Source organism: Ambystoma mexicanum, chromosome 12, assembly GCF_040938575.1.
Source record: "Ambystoma mexicanum isolate Mex_15411 chromosome 12, UKY_AmexF1_1, whole genome shotgun sequence".
Lineage (NCBI taxonomy): Eukaryota > Metazoa > Chordata > Amphibia > Caudata > Ambystomatidae > Ambystoma > Ambystoma mexicanum.
In genome coordinates this window covers 89,122,574-89,138,796 of record NC_090936.1, presented here as the reverse complement: position 1 = coordinate 89,138,796, position 16,223 = coordinate 89,122,574, and the positions used below count along the sequence as shown (strand labels likewise).

At 46.2% G+C, this 16,223-nt stretch overlaps 1 protein-coding gene across 5 annotated transcripts in view; it reads left to right on the top strand.

Moving 5' to 3' along the window:
• Positions 1-15,333, top strand: part of NAPEPLD (N-acyl phosphatidylethanolamine phospholipase D) — a 198,070-nt gene extending 182,737 nt beyond the window's left edge. For all 5 annotated transcript variants that reach the window (XM_069628064.1, XM_069628067.1, XM_069628065.1 and 2 more), the window contains exon 5: positions 13,877-15,333. In XM_069628064.1, coding sequence (XP_069484165.1) covers positions 13,877-14,068 — 192 coding nt within the window. In that variant the 3' untranslated portion in view covers positions 14,069-15,333. The remainder of the gene's footprint in view (positions 1-13,876) is intronic.
• The last annotated feature ends 890 nt before the right edge of the window (positions 15,334-16,223 follow it).

The following is a 16,223-nucleotide window of genomic DNA, read 5'->3' as shown; positions in this document are numbered from 1 at the left end:
ACTTTGAGGAGCTGCTGGGAAATGGACTTCCTTACAGGCTTGCTGTGCCCTTATCTGCTGCTACCAGACACATTTCACAGATACATCCACAGCACGGTATGAAGCCAGGGTTTGAAAGTGATGCGAAGGGTTGCTAGGTTTCTGACCCCCTTCCAGGACTATCCCCTCATCTACCAGCAGGTATACATTATAACTGGCCATCACAGCTCAAATTCAGCAGTCTTTGTGAGAAGGCTCATGAGGTTGTAACAATGGCAGAGATGCGCTATCCCAGTCCCACATAACAAAACATTAAACTTAGTTTTATAGTTTTACTTTTCCTACTTCTCAAATTGCTCCATTTTTAAATATTATGCTCTAAATACCTTAACCACAGAATGATAGCTTGTCAACATAAAATGTACTCCACAGCTCAAGCCCACCACGTAAACACTGTTCTTCTACAAACAGGAATTGATTTTGAGTACCAGTATTCTGCCACAAAGCCATAATCACCCGTAGCATTTTATGCCCCAGTATTGGAATACACCTCCTCACCCAACAGAGAGTCAGGATATCTGAGTGTACAATGTATACAAGCTTAAACAAGTGCCTACTCCCTCCCGGGGAATTCTGCTTGTCAGATTTGCATGGAATGTGTGCAGCGATCTAAGTCTGGACACATCGCATGAATACTCACACCTGGTCTCTAGCCACACTGCCAAAGGATTTCCTCTCAGGCCAATATTTGATCCACACTGTGTTTTGCACAGTCAACACACTGGGGAACGGAGCCCACAGAGTATACCGCTCATCTGCCAATTGCCTGCCAACTGCTGGGTGCATTTTAATTCCCAGTTTCTGTCCCCGGGTCTGTGATACTACCTACTTGCCACTTTCCCAAATAACAGATCCTAAGGTTTGATTTTAGCACATTGATACCTCTTTTGAGGCGAGATGCAGAGCTATACAGAAACACATACCTACCTACCTTTTGGCTTTACTTTAAATTCACATTTCTGCCTGGACGCTATCCTCAATTGACTGCCTCCCAGGGTTGCATCACTGAGTGGGAGGTACCCCAGGCCTTCAGTTTCCTGGTCTGTCCTTGCTGGCTTAGTCCAAGTGACTGTTGCACTCCTAAAACTAGCTTTATACACAGTTTGCAGTACTTGCTTACCTTTACACCATTCTGCATTCACATTTTTCTTCAGTTAGCATAGGACATTCTTCAGGACTTTCTTTTCTTTGGTACACCTAGTTTATTCTTGGTCACACACCTTCAAATATTAATCTTCAACATTGAAAAGAAGGAATGGTGCATTCGTTGTGGTTGTTAGTATTAACATGTTGTGCCAAAGAGTGAGGAGCAGAATTTAAGTTCAGTTTTATTGATCTGTACAAAAGTAGGTTGCACATCTTCAAGTTTAACCAAATAGCCTTCTAAGCAAAATACACAAATCTAATGGATCCCTCCAATCCCTGTCTCCTCACAAAGGTGCCACCTGCCTGTGGGCCTTGACACCCAGACAGTAAGGATATTGGGGACAGGGTAGGAGGACTCTTAGAAATAAATGGCTTATAAAATACAACAAAAAGGCAGGATGGATCAAATATGGTGCCTCTCTCCCCTTCTCTAGGAGGACCCAGGGTCCTGAGACAAAAGTACATGACCTCTTCCGGTATCTGAATGGTCCCACTCGGGGCATGTCCAGCATAGTCACTCATAGTCTCAGGGAGTTAGTGTTTCAGTGCACTTGTCTATTCTTGGCGGTGTCAGAACCTCGTCATTGCTTTGTGTCTATGCCTTGGGACCAATCCCCTTCTGAGTCTACAAAAATAGATAACCTCCTAAAGAATCTTCTAACTGGGATAACAGAAACACGTTGATGATAGAATGATGTTGAGATAACCGATTACTGGGTGGAAGCTTCCAAATTTTGTATCCACTTTTTTTTTTTTTAAAGAAAAAGGAGAAAAGGATTGAGCATCTGTAGAAGAATAGTTGAGCAATCTTGATCATTATCCAAGCCAGACAATGGTACATGAACAGAATGCACTCTTCAGCAGTTCAACGTTACTTTCTATATAATCTGTGTTGAAGAAAATGTTATGTACTTGCATAATATTGACATGAGTTTAGTTGATAAAGACAGTTGGTTTTATATTGAAGGATGTTTTAAGTTTGATGGCAACTAACATTTAATTATTTGTATTACATTTCAAGGGAATTACTTCAAAAAGTGTTTATAGTGTTGCAATCGGGAGAGTCCTACCCCCTGTAAAATTGATACACCCATGCCCAGGTCCCTTTTTTCCATACTTTTGAAACATTCCATCTAACGGTGACTGGACCCGAGCATTTTTTACAGCTTGAACAATACAATTTTAATGCTAAGCAGGGCCCATGTATGGCCACAGCCCTCCTCCGCAGACCCTGCCCTTCAGTCCTTTTCTCCACAATCAGGACTGGACTTGTGTGGCAATGTAGTCTTCCTTTTTTGAACTTTTCCTTTTCAAATGCCTTTTTCTCCTAATACCTCCTAGGTTTTGCCTATGCTTGGGTTTGTTTAATCATCATTTTGCAGTTTCCAATCATCGTGCACACTATCTCAAATGTTTGGCCTGGGATGTGTATCTCTGTTGCGATGCCATTTCTTTCTGGGTGCTTGGCTGGAGACCGCCATGGTGGGAGGCTCACATTTTAAAGTGTGTATTGATGGGAAAAGAGATGGGAAATAAGTGACATACTTTTTTCAGCACCCTGGGCTGGTGACGTGTACCATGGTGCTACCGGCTTCAGGGTTGGGGCAGTGGTCCTAGCAATACTGGGGGTATACCAAAGTTCCTCTTCTGGGTACTAATCTAGACACTGGAGGCAGCTCCAAGGCTCTCCATGTCGAGGAGCTAAGTTTATCATGGTCAGACCCAAGGTTCCCAGCCAAGGGGCTAAGCGCATAAGCACAGCTAAAATCCCTGCTTTGGCCTTATTGCACCTATGGCAACCCTGAGGCAACCTACAACTAGTGCTGGCAGGGTGAACCACCTGGGGCCAGTCCAGCAGGGGAAACCTGGGAAACCACTTGAGGGGTTAATCCTTCACACCTACCAGAGGTTCCCAATCCCGGGGGCCAAAGTTCACACTGAAATCTGCCGTGAGGCACCCTTGTATCAGAGGGCTAAATTAAGCACTTGGAATTACTGAGGTTCTCTTATAAAAAAGGCTAAGAATGACTGGTAGGTCGAGGCTCTTCTGTTGGGGGCTAGACCAATGCAGCCATAGAGTGTCAGTTGGAAGCTTTCTTGTCACCTGTGGCAAGTGTGACACAGGTACATTTGTGGGCCACAAAAGTTTGGGCATCCGCAGGGTTACGGAAGCAGCCATTTTCCTTCCTCTTCTGGAGACAACGGCACTCTACACCTTGTTCTTTTCTGATTAGTATTTAGGACGAGATCCCTTTGAGCAACAAGTTGAGTGATTGGCGCTGACCAGTAGGTTCTTGCTACCCACTTTCTCTCCCAACCAAATCTTAATTGTTGTAGTTCATGGACTTATGGTTCGATCACATGTCTCTATGGACTTGTGGGCAAGATCTGCAAACTCCTCATCCGGTAACTTTACACCAAACATCGTAGAATGTAATTGTTGCTCAGTTTAAAAACGTGATGCTTTCAAGCCCTATGAAGGCTTATTTCCGGAAGTTGATAAGGGAATTGGTTCCTCATCCTGAACCACCTTTTCCAGCCAATCCTCTGGTTGGGGGGAGGTCCCCTTGACATCTGTGCCCATAGGCGCAGCTCCTCTGAGGCCTTCACCTCTGCACCTTCTCTTCTCCTGATTATTTCCCCAGCATCCTTCAGGCCTCGCTCCTCCAATGCCTGATGTGATGCTTCAATGGGGGGGAGGGGAAGGGAGGCAAGGGGGAATCAAGATGAAACAAATGCCCCAGATGATGGTGACAGTCAGTAGGAGGATGGGGGAAGAAAAGATGCAATCTTCAGCTAGAGCGTTCCAACAAACACTGTCTACTTTAATGGAGTTCATGGAAATTACAGTTCTGAATCATCCACAGTCAGAAGGGGGTGCTGGAAGGGACTTTGTCTATTAAACCCAGAAATGTCAGGCATAGTCCTACAAAGGCACCATCTAGTGGAGACTAGGAAAGATTCAATTCAACCCAACCCGATACCATTCAGCTCACAAACAAGAGGACAGAGTAAGTATTGCCCCCCCACCCCCAATTTCGGAAACATTTTTCCTCCCCACAGCCTAGGATAACTATGTATGTGAATTTGGCACCCCATTTAAAACCGGCTAATGAGCAGGCAATGCTTGCTGCCATAAACCAAAGATTATGAATGCAGCATTGTTTACCATATGACAAACTGGAATACTTTTAGAGCAGGTCTTGTGGATGCAAAGATGGCTACTTAGGACTTGCATGAATCGTCTGCCCACCACGTAGATGACTCGGCATGAGGCACAACTTTGAATGCCGACATGTGCTGGAAAGCGTGGCTTCATGCCACCAAGCTCAATAAAGAGGTCCAGGAAAAGGTGCTTGATTTTCATTTGATCGAGTAGATCTTTTTTATAGCGCCACTGAGTATCTCACCAAGGTCAGCACCTGGACAGCCAAATCCTGATCTGTGTTGACCACTGCATTATCTTCCAAACAATTATCTTCCGGACTTTCAGTGCAAATCATGTTAGGGGTTTCTGGGTGATCAGGATTGCCATGCCAGATAGGCTTATTGATTTCCCCCAATCTACACAGGAACAAGCAACAGCAGAGACAACCACAAGGAGTTCCCATCCCACCCCCAGCTATCCACTGACAAATCCTCAAGGACCATTACATCTGACCCTTAGGTCCTCTTGGCAGTATCCCATAAAGTTTGTCCCCCCTACCTCACCTTGCTAGCCCCCTTTCTCCTCTTCCTAGCACCTCCCTCGTTGTTGCAGATTGTTTTGCTATCCATGATGGAGAAACTGCAGATGCTGTTGCAGATGGGAGCTATAGAGCAAGCTCCCCACCCCCCCCCCCCCACCCCTCCTTTTCATCTGATAAATAATGTTACCCGGAAATTAGCAATAACAGTAAAATCCACGTGCACAATTGTAGCTAGGCTCTGAAGTGTCATTCCCTCTGAAGGGAGTCTGGAGCCACTGTAAGTGACTTTTTATGGTGTCGAAATCCGACCAGACTGGCCTGCGCACCATCTTCGAAGTTGGCTTTTACACTGCAGGTTCCCCCAAAAAGAGGTATTGAATCTGTGTTATTGGTCTGAAGGATGCCCATCTGCACATTCCCATTTGGCCAGAGCACAACTGATCTTGGAATTTCTTGGTGGGCAATTCCCATTTTCAATGCAAGGTTCTTCCTACTCGAGGTGACTACAGCAAAATGAGAGGTGATGGCTGGAAAGTTTAGAATGTATCTTTACATTTGGCATTGCTCTGGGCAACCCTCCAGACCATCGTTCTTCGCCTGCCAAGCCATTACAAAAGGTCGCGTGCAGATGGGATGTGAGCAAGCAGTTAGGGCTGGACTGCCCCCTTGGGGGTGGGACCAAGCCTGATTTGCATATGGTCTTTCCCCTTTTGTAATGGCTTGGCAGACAAAGAACGATGGTCTGGAGGGTTGCCCAGAGAGATGCCAGAGGTTAAGATTGATGCTTTACTGATGGCTACGTTTAGAGGTGAAGGAGGGTTGGCCATACAGGGGAACAGGGACTCTGGACTCTATTAACTGTCTTACTCCTAGTTCCGTTGCCTATCCTCTATACTTTTAGGAGATTTCAAAGCACTTGGATTCTCTGGGTTTGGTCATGTGTATCTTGAATACTACCCCCTCTGATCTTTGTAGCTTCTTAAGGCACTGCTGTGTCTGCCACACATCAGTTATAGTTGAAGCCTCTTCAACTGTTCGACTCAACAGACTGTATTTGCTTGGCCAAATCTCCTAGGCAAGATTAAAATGCCTTGGTCATCTGCCCCTCTTAGGATCCCGATTACTCCCTTCCATCAACCGCTCTACTCCTCCTCCTTTGGTCTTGATCTTTGTACATGCTGCACCACATATCAGGTAATCCCCCCCCACTGGGAGCTCAGCCCCTTCTGACCAGTGTTTCAGACCTAACTCCTAACAGCGCACTCTTGTTCCTTCTTGATCTTTATTCGCTACGACCTGCCTTTCCTCCCAAATTCCTTCTGATGCCTCTTTCATCCCCCTGCCCTCTCGTCTCGAGCCTACTCCATGCACATCTGGTCTACAACTGCTCCCTTGACAGTATTGCTTGCAAAAGCCAGATTGTGAGGCCCAAGTTGCTGCTTTGGCAATAGTGTCCCAGCGTAAGCGATGCTGAAAAGCAACTGACTATGCCTTTGTTGAGTCAAGAGATTGTCACGTTCATTAAATTGAAAAAACAAAAACTACCAATCATGAAGTTGACAAAATCATCAAGTAGTTCCTGGACCGTTGGCACTCCTAGAGAATCTGACGAACAATGGGGAAGGGAGGAAACCTAACCATATATGCACTTCCATGGAGTTTTCAATGCACCATCCTCTGTTCGGTAAATCGTTTGATTGTAAGGGTCTTGCCGAGTTCGGTCCCGGACCATGCCTGGATGCAAAAAAAAGGCATTTCTTATTCTGGTGAGTTGCAAATAAATTGAGGAGTGCCCCAGAGGTTGAATGAGATCTCCACCACCTAAAGGCAGACACCTAATGGCTCAAAGAGCATACTTTATCGTTCTCCAGTCCTAGTATACAAATTGATTGTAGCACAGGTCCTTCCACCACAGACCACTCCACCATCTCTAGATCCGGGATAACTAAGGGGGACCGACCTGGTGCCACCCCTTCTCTCTCCCCCCACCCAACCTGTTCACATAAAGCATTAATGTTGAATGGGCCATCCAAATCCAAACTACCTTGTTCCTAAAATTGGGGGGCAGATGCCTTTTGTGCCATAAGTGGTGCTGACAGTTCTAGGAACTATGTGATTGTCATCCTTCACGGACCAGGTGCAGATCTGAAGGTTCCCCAAAATTGTGTCCCGCACCAGAAGGGAGGAGTTAGTTGTAATTGTCACCTGATGGTAGGCTCCTAGAAAGGGACGTCTGCCGCCAGGTTGTCTGTCTGGGTCCACCAGTAGAATTCACGCAATTTGATGGTGTGTCTGAAACCTAGGAACAGATTGTTCCCAAAAGGTGGAGCTCCCGTGATTTTTCAGGCGAACCAAAGACTCCCAGGACGTAGGAACCATAAAGCCTAAGAGTCTCTTTATCCGTCCAAATGTCTTGCCAGGCGAAGAGACTTCAACATCCACCTGGATGCTTCTAATCCCTCCTCTGGGCTTTTCCGCAACCTCTGCGACCCTTTCCATTCTGCCCTCGGGCCCTACACACTTTGCCGGACATACTCTGGATGTTCTCATCACCGCAGACATCTCCCTCTCTAACCCTCTCACCACTCTTCTCTCTTGGACTGACCACTTTCTAATCTGCTCTCATCTGAAACACTCTGTCCCTCAGGCAAAGCCACGCCCCACAGCACTGCCATCTTCCTTCTCTGTCATTCAGCCCATGAAGCATGTGTGAAGCATGTGTCAGCGGATGCCTTTTCCTCCACGTTCTCTGCTCCTCCTACTCCTGACTCGCACCCTGACACAGCCCTTTCTAACCTGCATCTCTCTATTTCCAACACCCTGGACATCTTTGCCCCTGTCATGAGAATCCACCTGAAGCCTACCTCCCAAGTGCAACTCTTGGTATGATTCCGACCTCGCTGTCCTGAAATTCAAGTGCAGGGTGGCTGAGAGGAAGTGGAGAGCTATGGGCGCAGCCTCTGATAAACTGGCCTGCCGCCTGCTCCAAAGGCAATACAGACTCTCTGTGCTGGGCAAGAACAGAGCACATATTCAAGCCCGCGTCTCTATGGCCTCCAACAACATGGCCAAACTCTTTTAAATCTGCAAGGAATTGGCCAATCCTGTTGCAGTCTCTGCCTCTTCAGTTCCCTGTCAGGCCCTGTGTATGGCTCTGGCCTCTCACTTCTCCACTAAAACTCAGGACATCCTGTCCTCTACACCCTCTTCCTCTCTTGGCCCCCCTTTGGCCATCTTTCACTCTCCTCCTTTCTCTCTGACAACACCTGACTAGATTTCTAGACAAGTCCGATCTATGAAAGTGTCGTCCAAACAGGTGCTCCCCTGCTCCTCCAGAACCATCGAGGACCATATTGACACCCTTGCTCCAGCCTTGGCCAATTTCTGTTATCACTCTTTCACCACTGGAACTTTCCCCTTAAGTACTCCCTTGTGCACCCCCTCCTCAAGAAGCAGTCTACCGATCCTACCTGCCCGGCAGACTATCGCCAGATCTCCATCACTCATTTCTTGGGCAAACTCTGAGAAATAATTGCCATCTCCTAGCTTACTCTCCACACTGGATCTGTTGGTTGCCTCCATGACCATCAATCTGGCTGGCTTTAGAGCTGCCAGAGGCACAGAAACTGCTCTCCTGAACACCTATGAAGATCTGCTCTCTAACCTTGATTCCAGCATTCCTTCTGTCTTCCTCCTCCTTGATCTTTCCTCTGCTTTTGACACTGTCTGTCAACCACGCCATCTTGATCAATCGACTTAGTGAGAACCTGGGCATCACGGATCAGGCCCTGGAGTCATTGACCTCCTTCCTCTTGGACCGCCCCTCCCAAGTCCAACTTGCTCCCTTTCTGTCCGTCACCTCTCTCTCTACCTGTGCCGTTCACTGGGGCTTTATCCTCTCACCCATGTTTTTCAACCTCTACTTGGCCCCTTTGGCCCACCTGATCTCTACCTTATCCTCTAACTTTCAGCGTTATGCGGATGACACTCCACTTTCTTTCAGGCTCCTCTCCTCTCTCGCTCATTCCTGACTGTCTGTCTGCAATTCAGGATTGGTGCGCCTCAAATGATCTCTGCCTTAATGCCAGCAAGACTGAGATCCTTCTCTTTGGGGCCCCCGCTCCTGCTTTTCCTCCCTCTCACTCTGGCCGCCCACCTTGGGCTCTCCTCCGTCGCCTTCCTGCGAGGCAAAAAACCTTGGTGTCATCTATGACGCCACTCTCTTTCTCTCCTCACATCTCGGACGTCGCCAAGAATTCCTACTACCATCTGCTCCTCCTCAAAGGCACTCTTCCCTTTCTCACTTTCCCCCGAAGCTCACTGTCTCCAGAGCCCTGGTTCTCTCTAGGCTGGACTACTGCAACAGCCCTTCTCTCAATCTGCCTTCCTCTACTCTCCGCCCTCTGCAACTAATCCAGAGCAGGACAGCAAGACTTATCCTTGGCCTCAAGCCCAGGGGCCATATCTCTCCAGCCCTGAAATCTCTCCACTGGCTGCAAGGAACCAAGTTCAAGACCCTTTGCATTGTCCACAAGGCATCTGGGGCCGGAGCTTGCACTACATCCAACTTTCTCTTACAAATACCTTCCTTCTTGAGCCCTTCGCTCAGCTACCTCCAACTCTCTATGGGTCAGACGCATCTCCAGGCAGAGAGTGGGGGGTGGGGGGGGGGGTAGATCTCTCTCTCTGCTGCAGGTGCCTCTCTTTCGAATGGACTCACTGCCCCTCTCAAACTTGAGCCTGACTGTTAGGCAGAAACCTGTGCAGTTCCCTCTGGGACCACTGCAAAATATTTAAGACTACAGGTGTTTGGCAGTAAACCCACTTGGTAGTAGTCTGTACCACACAGATTCACTTGGGCGCTGTGGCTGAGCAGTCAGACTTCCCTCAAGAAGAGTTAGGCAGTATACAGAGTATTCACAATGGGTCAAAAGAACATAGTAGAACAAGTAAACACTGACCAGAGCTTGGTGTAAAAGATATCATTATTTAAAACCACATCTAGTAAAACACACAGGCACTAATGTTAAGCAGTTCAAAAACACGGTCACTAAAAGATATACACTCCCTTAAAAGAATATTAGACAATTCTTAAGTAAAGCCCCACTTATTTTCAGACAGCGGTGACAACAACACAACAAGAGAGGAAGGCAAAGTAAAACCGTGAAGTTAAGAGTTCAGAAGGCCGGATCCACTTTAAGAGGATCAGAATGAAATGTTTTCAAGGTCACACGGTTGAAGTGCACAAAAGTCTTGAAAAGGTTCAGAAAGAGTTGGACCAAAGAAAGGGACCAGTTAGATGGTCAAGGCGGCCAGCCCAGTCCAGAAGGTTAAGGGATTATTATTACCTTGTAGCAATCTTTAGAAAGGGAGGCCTGGCGGACACAGTACCTTAAAGTGGTGAAAATACTCCAGCGGGGGCAGTTGTTCCTGGCAGCGGATGCAAGTCGGTGCTTTGTCCGGGGGAAGAGAGGATCTCGTCGGGGAGGAAGACAGGAGTCCGTTGCACTGCCAGGGAAGAAACCAGCCGCAGAGTTCTCGGGTAAAAGGAGCGGTCCTTTAATTCACGGTCCAGTGGTAAGTGGCTATCCGGTTGCCGGGGTGCTTGGCACAGGCAATTCGACCACAAGACGTCCTGGGATGCGAGGAAAAGAAGGTAAACTGGTTGTGCCCACCAGTCAGGGGAAGAAGCCTCTCTAGCCGGGAGATCTTCTCTGTCGTCGGGAAGTGGTGAGTCGGTTCTGCAGGGCTCCACCGGTGGTGTCGTTGTGGCAGGTCGACTCAGCTTCTCCCTCGTCGGATTCTCATGTCCTGTGGCGACTTCTGAAGTTCCAGTCCCCAAAGCCCTGCTTTTATGCAGCACACCCCCATTCACTCAGTCTAGCTGTCAATCAGGCCGGCTCACCACTTCGGCCAATCGCACAAGAGTGCGACTTGAGTTACCAAGGTAACTCAGTCCAGGGTGCCTAAACCCCCTCCCACACCCCCTGTGGTACCCAGACAGAGTGGCACCACTTTTGGAGGCTTCTGTGGAGAAGCCCGCCAAAAAGTGGAACAAAGGGCTCGACTTGGGTTAGAGTCACAGAAGAGAACACAAACGCCATTTTAGTCCTGGCATAAAATACCAACCGGCAAATTGATATTAAATAAATAAACCGGCGGTATGTTTGAGGCTATGAGAGTTAAATAAAGTTGGTAGCCTCGAACAATGGGAAAATCCCATAGGGATATATTCGCGGTCAAATATAAATAGTAGTATCCACTGCCACCAGCCAAAACTCGATCAGGGGGGACGGAGACGTGCCCCCTCGACTAACCGACCCCGGGGCAATCGAATTGCCCCGACCAGTACGTCCACAATTTGATGGTTTGTACTGGTTTCTGTTCATAATTTGGGACTAGTAAAGCCAATGGTGACTTTACATGCCCTGGAAGACAGTAGTCAGAGCCAGGGTATGGAGTCTATGGTGGGGTGTCACTATGACACCCCTGTGTCACTGCACGGAGGGTGCTGTATAACACACATAGTAAAAACACATGAGACCTTATGGAGTAAAGGACCCCATAGCCCATAAAACACATTAGCAGTCAAAGGAACACCATAAATCATGTCCAAGAGTGGGAGAAAGAGTCTGACTCTTGGCAGGAGAAAAAAAACAAACTCCAGAAATCCAGCAAAGCTGCTGGGGGACTCACTAGGTTAGGAAATTCAGCCCAAACAGAGAATTCTCCCTAACACGGACCACCTGAAGTTCTGGAAGCAGCTCAAAACGTTCTTCTCCCCCTCCCCTGCTGACCTACTCGACGGACCTGACTGCTGTACCGACTGCTTGCTTGGCTACCCTCAGAGTCTCGCTGGGTACTAGGCTCTTTCTTGATCAGTCACCCTTGCACTGCCTCCGGGTCTACCACTCACGTAGGGGCTGTATCTGTAACCCTACAGTCCCTTGTCGCCTTGCACTACCCAGAGACGCGCTGCACTTACTCAGAGCATTGCTGCTCTGTTTCCCCTTCACTCTCCCTTGCACGCCCCCTCTTTCCCCCTGCACTTCTCATTTTCGCACAATCTGAATGACAAGGCCTAGTAAGATCTATATCTTGTCCTCCCTCTGTTCCCTCCGTGGTCTTGTCGCGCCTAGAAACATGTGTACAGGCGCGACACATCATATACTTTAACTCTTCCAAAGCAAAGGTAGCCTGCAACTGATGAAATCACTTTGGTACTATAAGGTTATTCCGTTTGGCCAGCGCTCTACTTCTCAGGTCTTTACTGAGGAGAGCGCTGGTATGCCCATATGTAGGTCCCGTGCCTGCTGGGTTTAGAAACCCAAGGTACTCTTCACTGATGAGGCCCAACAAGGCTGAAACATATCTTGGGATGCTTGTGGTTTCGTGCAGAAGTGATGTGATCAAGCAGTTCGGGCTGGTTAGGCCCACCATTCCAAGAGAGGAAGTATTCTTTGGATCTTCCCTGTCGTTTAGAAGTTGAGGTCGGGACAGCAGTGTTAGTCAGCAAGGCACTGGTGATCGCTGGAAGTTGCTGGTATCGTCCTTCCATCCTCTTCGGAATCTTCTGTTCCTGTGGTCGACTCTGAGTTTCAACTCCAGGACCTCTGGATTTATGCAGGAAACGTAGCTGCGTCCACCAAACATATCCCATGCCCATTCAAACTTGGGGATGGCTGTCCAATGGGGACAGCCAGCCTCCCAGTCTGAACTGGTTTCTCTCAGGCACATTGCAGAACAAAGGACAGGGGAGTTTTGGTTGACCTCCCCCACTTCCTGTCCTGTCAGTTGCTCAAAGGGTGCTTGTGGGCTTTCCAAGGGAAGCCTGGTGAAGACCAAGGGCCAAGAGGACTCTCACCCCATTCCCCCACCTAGCAGGGTAGAAGGCATAAAGGACAGGCCATCTTGTTTAGGGCTTAAAAAAAGTACATCAACCATTTTGGGCAAATAGTGTCCCTTGTGTCCCTTACTGCAGCACAAAAAGTTGTGTGAAAAGGTACACTGCCACCAGCCTAAACAGATAGATATGTCCAACCAAAATGTTACTTGAGAGTCGAGAAAAGGGATACATTGGATGCCCTCAGCACTCCACATAAGGTGGGGTGTGCTGATCTTGCAAAATACAACACAGGTAGGATAATAAAATATCACCAGTTTGCCAAGTAAAGTGAAAACCATTTCAGGGCAGCTCAATGGATTCTGCCAGTGGGGATGCCTAGCCAGTGTTCAAAGCATTACCATCCTTTCCCCACCCCCTTTACTGCAACAAAATAAAGTGCTCGATTCAATTCGACCTATTAGCTTGTCTGTATGGGACTTAGTATTGATGTACATTCAGGCACAAAAATGTAAATCCATTCTTTTCTTCTGTAACTAAGGGATAGTTCCACGGGAATTTGACAAAACACAACAGATGTAATCACCCAGAATTAGATGTGGAAATGCTGGCAAACTGTATTTAGTCCTATGGTTGTCCATGCTGCTTTCTGACAAATACCTAATTGACAGATGAGCGCCTGTTTATTTATCTTCTAGACAGTTTGAAATGGTGGAGAGCGATTAGACATGCAAGGGATGTATGGGAACAAGGGAATAGTTCGTTTTTCTTTTTGTCCCCCTTGACTTTTCCCTCTCTGATGCATCAACTGTAGGGTAGGCAACCTGCGGCACTTTGTATGTTTTGGCCAACAATTTCCATCAGCCCCAGCCATTGTAGTCAAAGTATCTGGCAAACTGTGTCCAATATTGCGTGAAGGTTGGGAGAGAGCTCTACATTTGTGTGTGTTCATGTGTTAACTAACTGCATTGTGATCCTTTACAAGGTCGGGCTGTCTCTGGGGAGAGTCTGTAGAAAGGAAGCATTCATAATTCATATACCGCTCAAAGGATCAGAGTTTACATGGTCTGTGGTATTTTCTGATTGTCTACGGGAATATTTGATAGTCAAATTATTCCTTTTCTGATGTAAATTTCTTTTTTTGTTTTGTTTTTGGCAGTATTATTTGGATCCTCCAATCAAATTGGGCGAAGCACTAGAACGATATGGGTTAAAACCTGAAGATTTCTTTGTTTTGAACCATGGAGAATCAAGAGATTTGCATATAGAAGATGATTGTTTTGACAATAAAGCCGCCATGTTTTTACCTACAACACTGGATCAAGAAAAAATTGTTTGTGGGGCTAATTAATGACAGAATAAAATGTGCATTTTGGATATGGTCACAAAGACCTGCAGTATTTTTTGAAATTTTAAATTGAGAATTAAAACTAATATAGTTTTTTCATTTCATAAATATGTACAATATCTTGTATACCTTCTCACTTGTAAAAATAGATTTAAAATGCATTTACGTTTTACAAAGCAGGGGTCTATGAGCACGCCTGTGTTATAAAAGCACATTTATTTAAAACAGTAAAGGTGTTTATACATTTTAATTTGCATGTGCAGTACCTGGATGCATAAAGGTATTTAACTAAAGACGTAAAGTGAACCTCCCAAAGAAATGTGCCTTTAAAAAGATGTACTGTACCAGATTGTAGTAACACTGTGAGCTATTGTAATTCAGTTGAATGTAGAAATACATTGGCTCAGCATTGTTCATTAGATGGGTACTATAAGAAAAGCTGATTTGCAGTTAAATCACACTCATTGTGCCGTTAATTGTGTTATGCCAAATTGTTTTCTTTGGGTTTAAGACAATCTTTGCCTAGTGTACTACTAACACTAAACGCAAACGTGGTAATCTCTGGCTATTTGCATTTGTATCCTTTGGAGTGGGTCGACCATAAACCAGTGGCGTTCCAGATATTTTGACCTAAAACACCTCATCATCCGTAGGCAGTATAGTCAATGGTGAGGGGTCATGGGCCACAATGTTTGGAGGGCAGAGCGAGCCCTTGCACATATATTGGGAACATTCTCTTTGGATTTGGAAACCTCATTTTGTTTGTGTCCCTCCTCTCGGTTTCCAGTTTCCTTTGAAGGTCTGAAGGAATTGGTCCAAATAATGCAATCCACTATGAACGAAGAGCCCCGCCCTTAGCCAATACTTTTATCTTTATGTACATGAATCTCAAAACCGATCAGTTGACGACTCTCCTTTTGGGAAATATTTGATTCACAGAGTGTATGCGCGTGATGCTGCGATGTGTAACCTGAAGGCCGCAAGTTCGAATCTGTACAGGCCCCAGAACCTTTTTGAAGTGATATTAATCACTAGTAATGCACTGTTTTGAAACAACTGACAGCACATTTTTATCGTGTTTATTGTAAATGGTTGATATTGTTCATATCACTATTGGTATTTAATTTATGAAATTGAAAAGACAGCTAAAGTACATTGCTAAATGATTAGGGTGCACCTTTTAGGTGTGCGTATGACGGATAATGTGCATTATCCATCTTGAACAATACAGCTTGTATCCAATAAAAGCAATCTGGCAGATGATAAAATGTTTGTTGCGTTTTGTTACGTTTAATTAAAACTACGCATAGCATTAGGATTTAACATAGCCTTCCTGCATTAATTTGCCTTCTAAGCACTGTAATAATTAAGCCATAATGAAGTTTGGTGGGCTATACTGGGTAGTACCAGCAATGGCTTTTATCGTGGCTGGCAGCTCGTTACAGTATAGCAACCATGGTATTATGGCTAAGAGCACCCCAATACAATGTCTGATGTGCTGAGAGAAAGCTGCACATTCGGAGCATTCGACCCGTGATTTCTCTGAGGAAAAAGAACAAAGTTGGCCACCAGGGAAATGGCAAACTAGTACTCCAATGTACATCTCAAAAAAATTCTGGGCGAAGGGCAGTATGTTTTGGCATACTAGGGAATGTGTCAAGAGCGGGTGATGGTGGAGGCAGTGCTGGAGCAGCCAAAAGCGTTCATGGAACACACATTCTGTGGGCTTGAGTATAACATGTGGAGGGTAGGGTTTGATTTAGGAGTTATTGTGTTTTTAAAAAAACATACTAATTCTATAAACTGTAAGATGATGTGGACCAGACTAAGTTTTCTTTGTTGATTTAAATGGAGTCTATGCACACAGCTCTCAACATGCAGAGTTTGCTTAGCCAAGGGAGCCTGGTTCACCCCTATCCCCTCTTCAGGGGAAACGTATTACCTTAACAAACCTCCATCGCTAGACCATGGGCTCTTATAGGAGAATGAAAACATGTCTGGTGGAGAGGAGGGCTGGACCAAACATTTACAAAAAAAAAAAAATCATGAGAACCAAGGCAGTCATACGAAACTGGGCACCTGCTTTTTAAGATCACCAAATTCAATAGCATGAAGCTCGATCAAAAGTTCTCATCAAGTAGGTATCCCATCAGGAGCT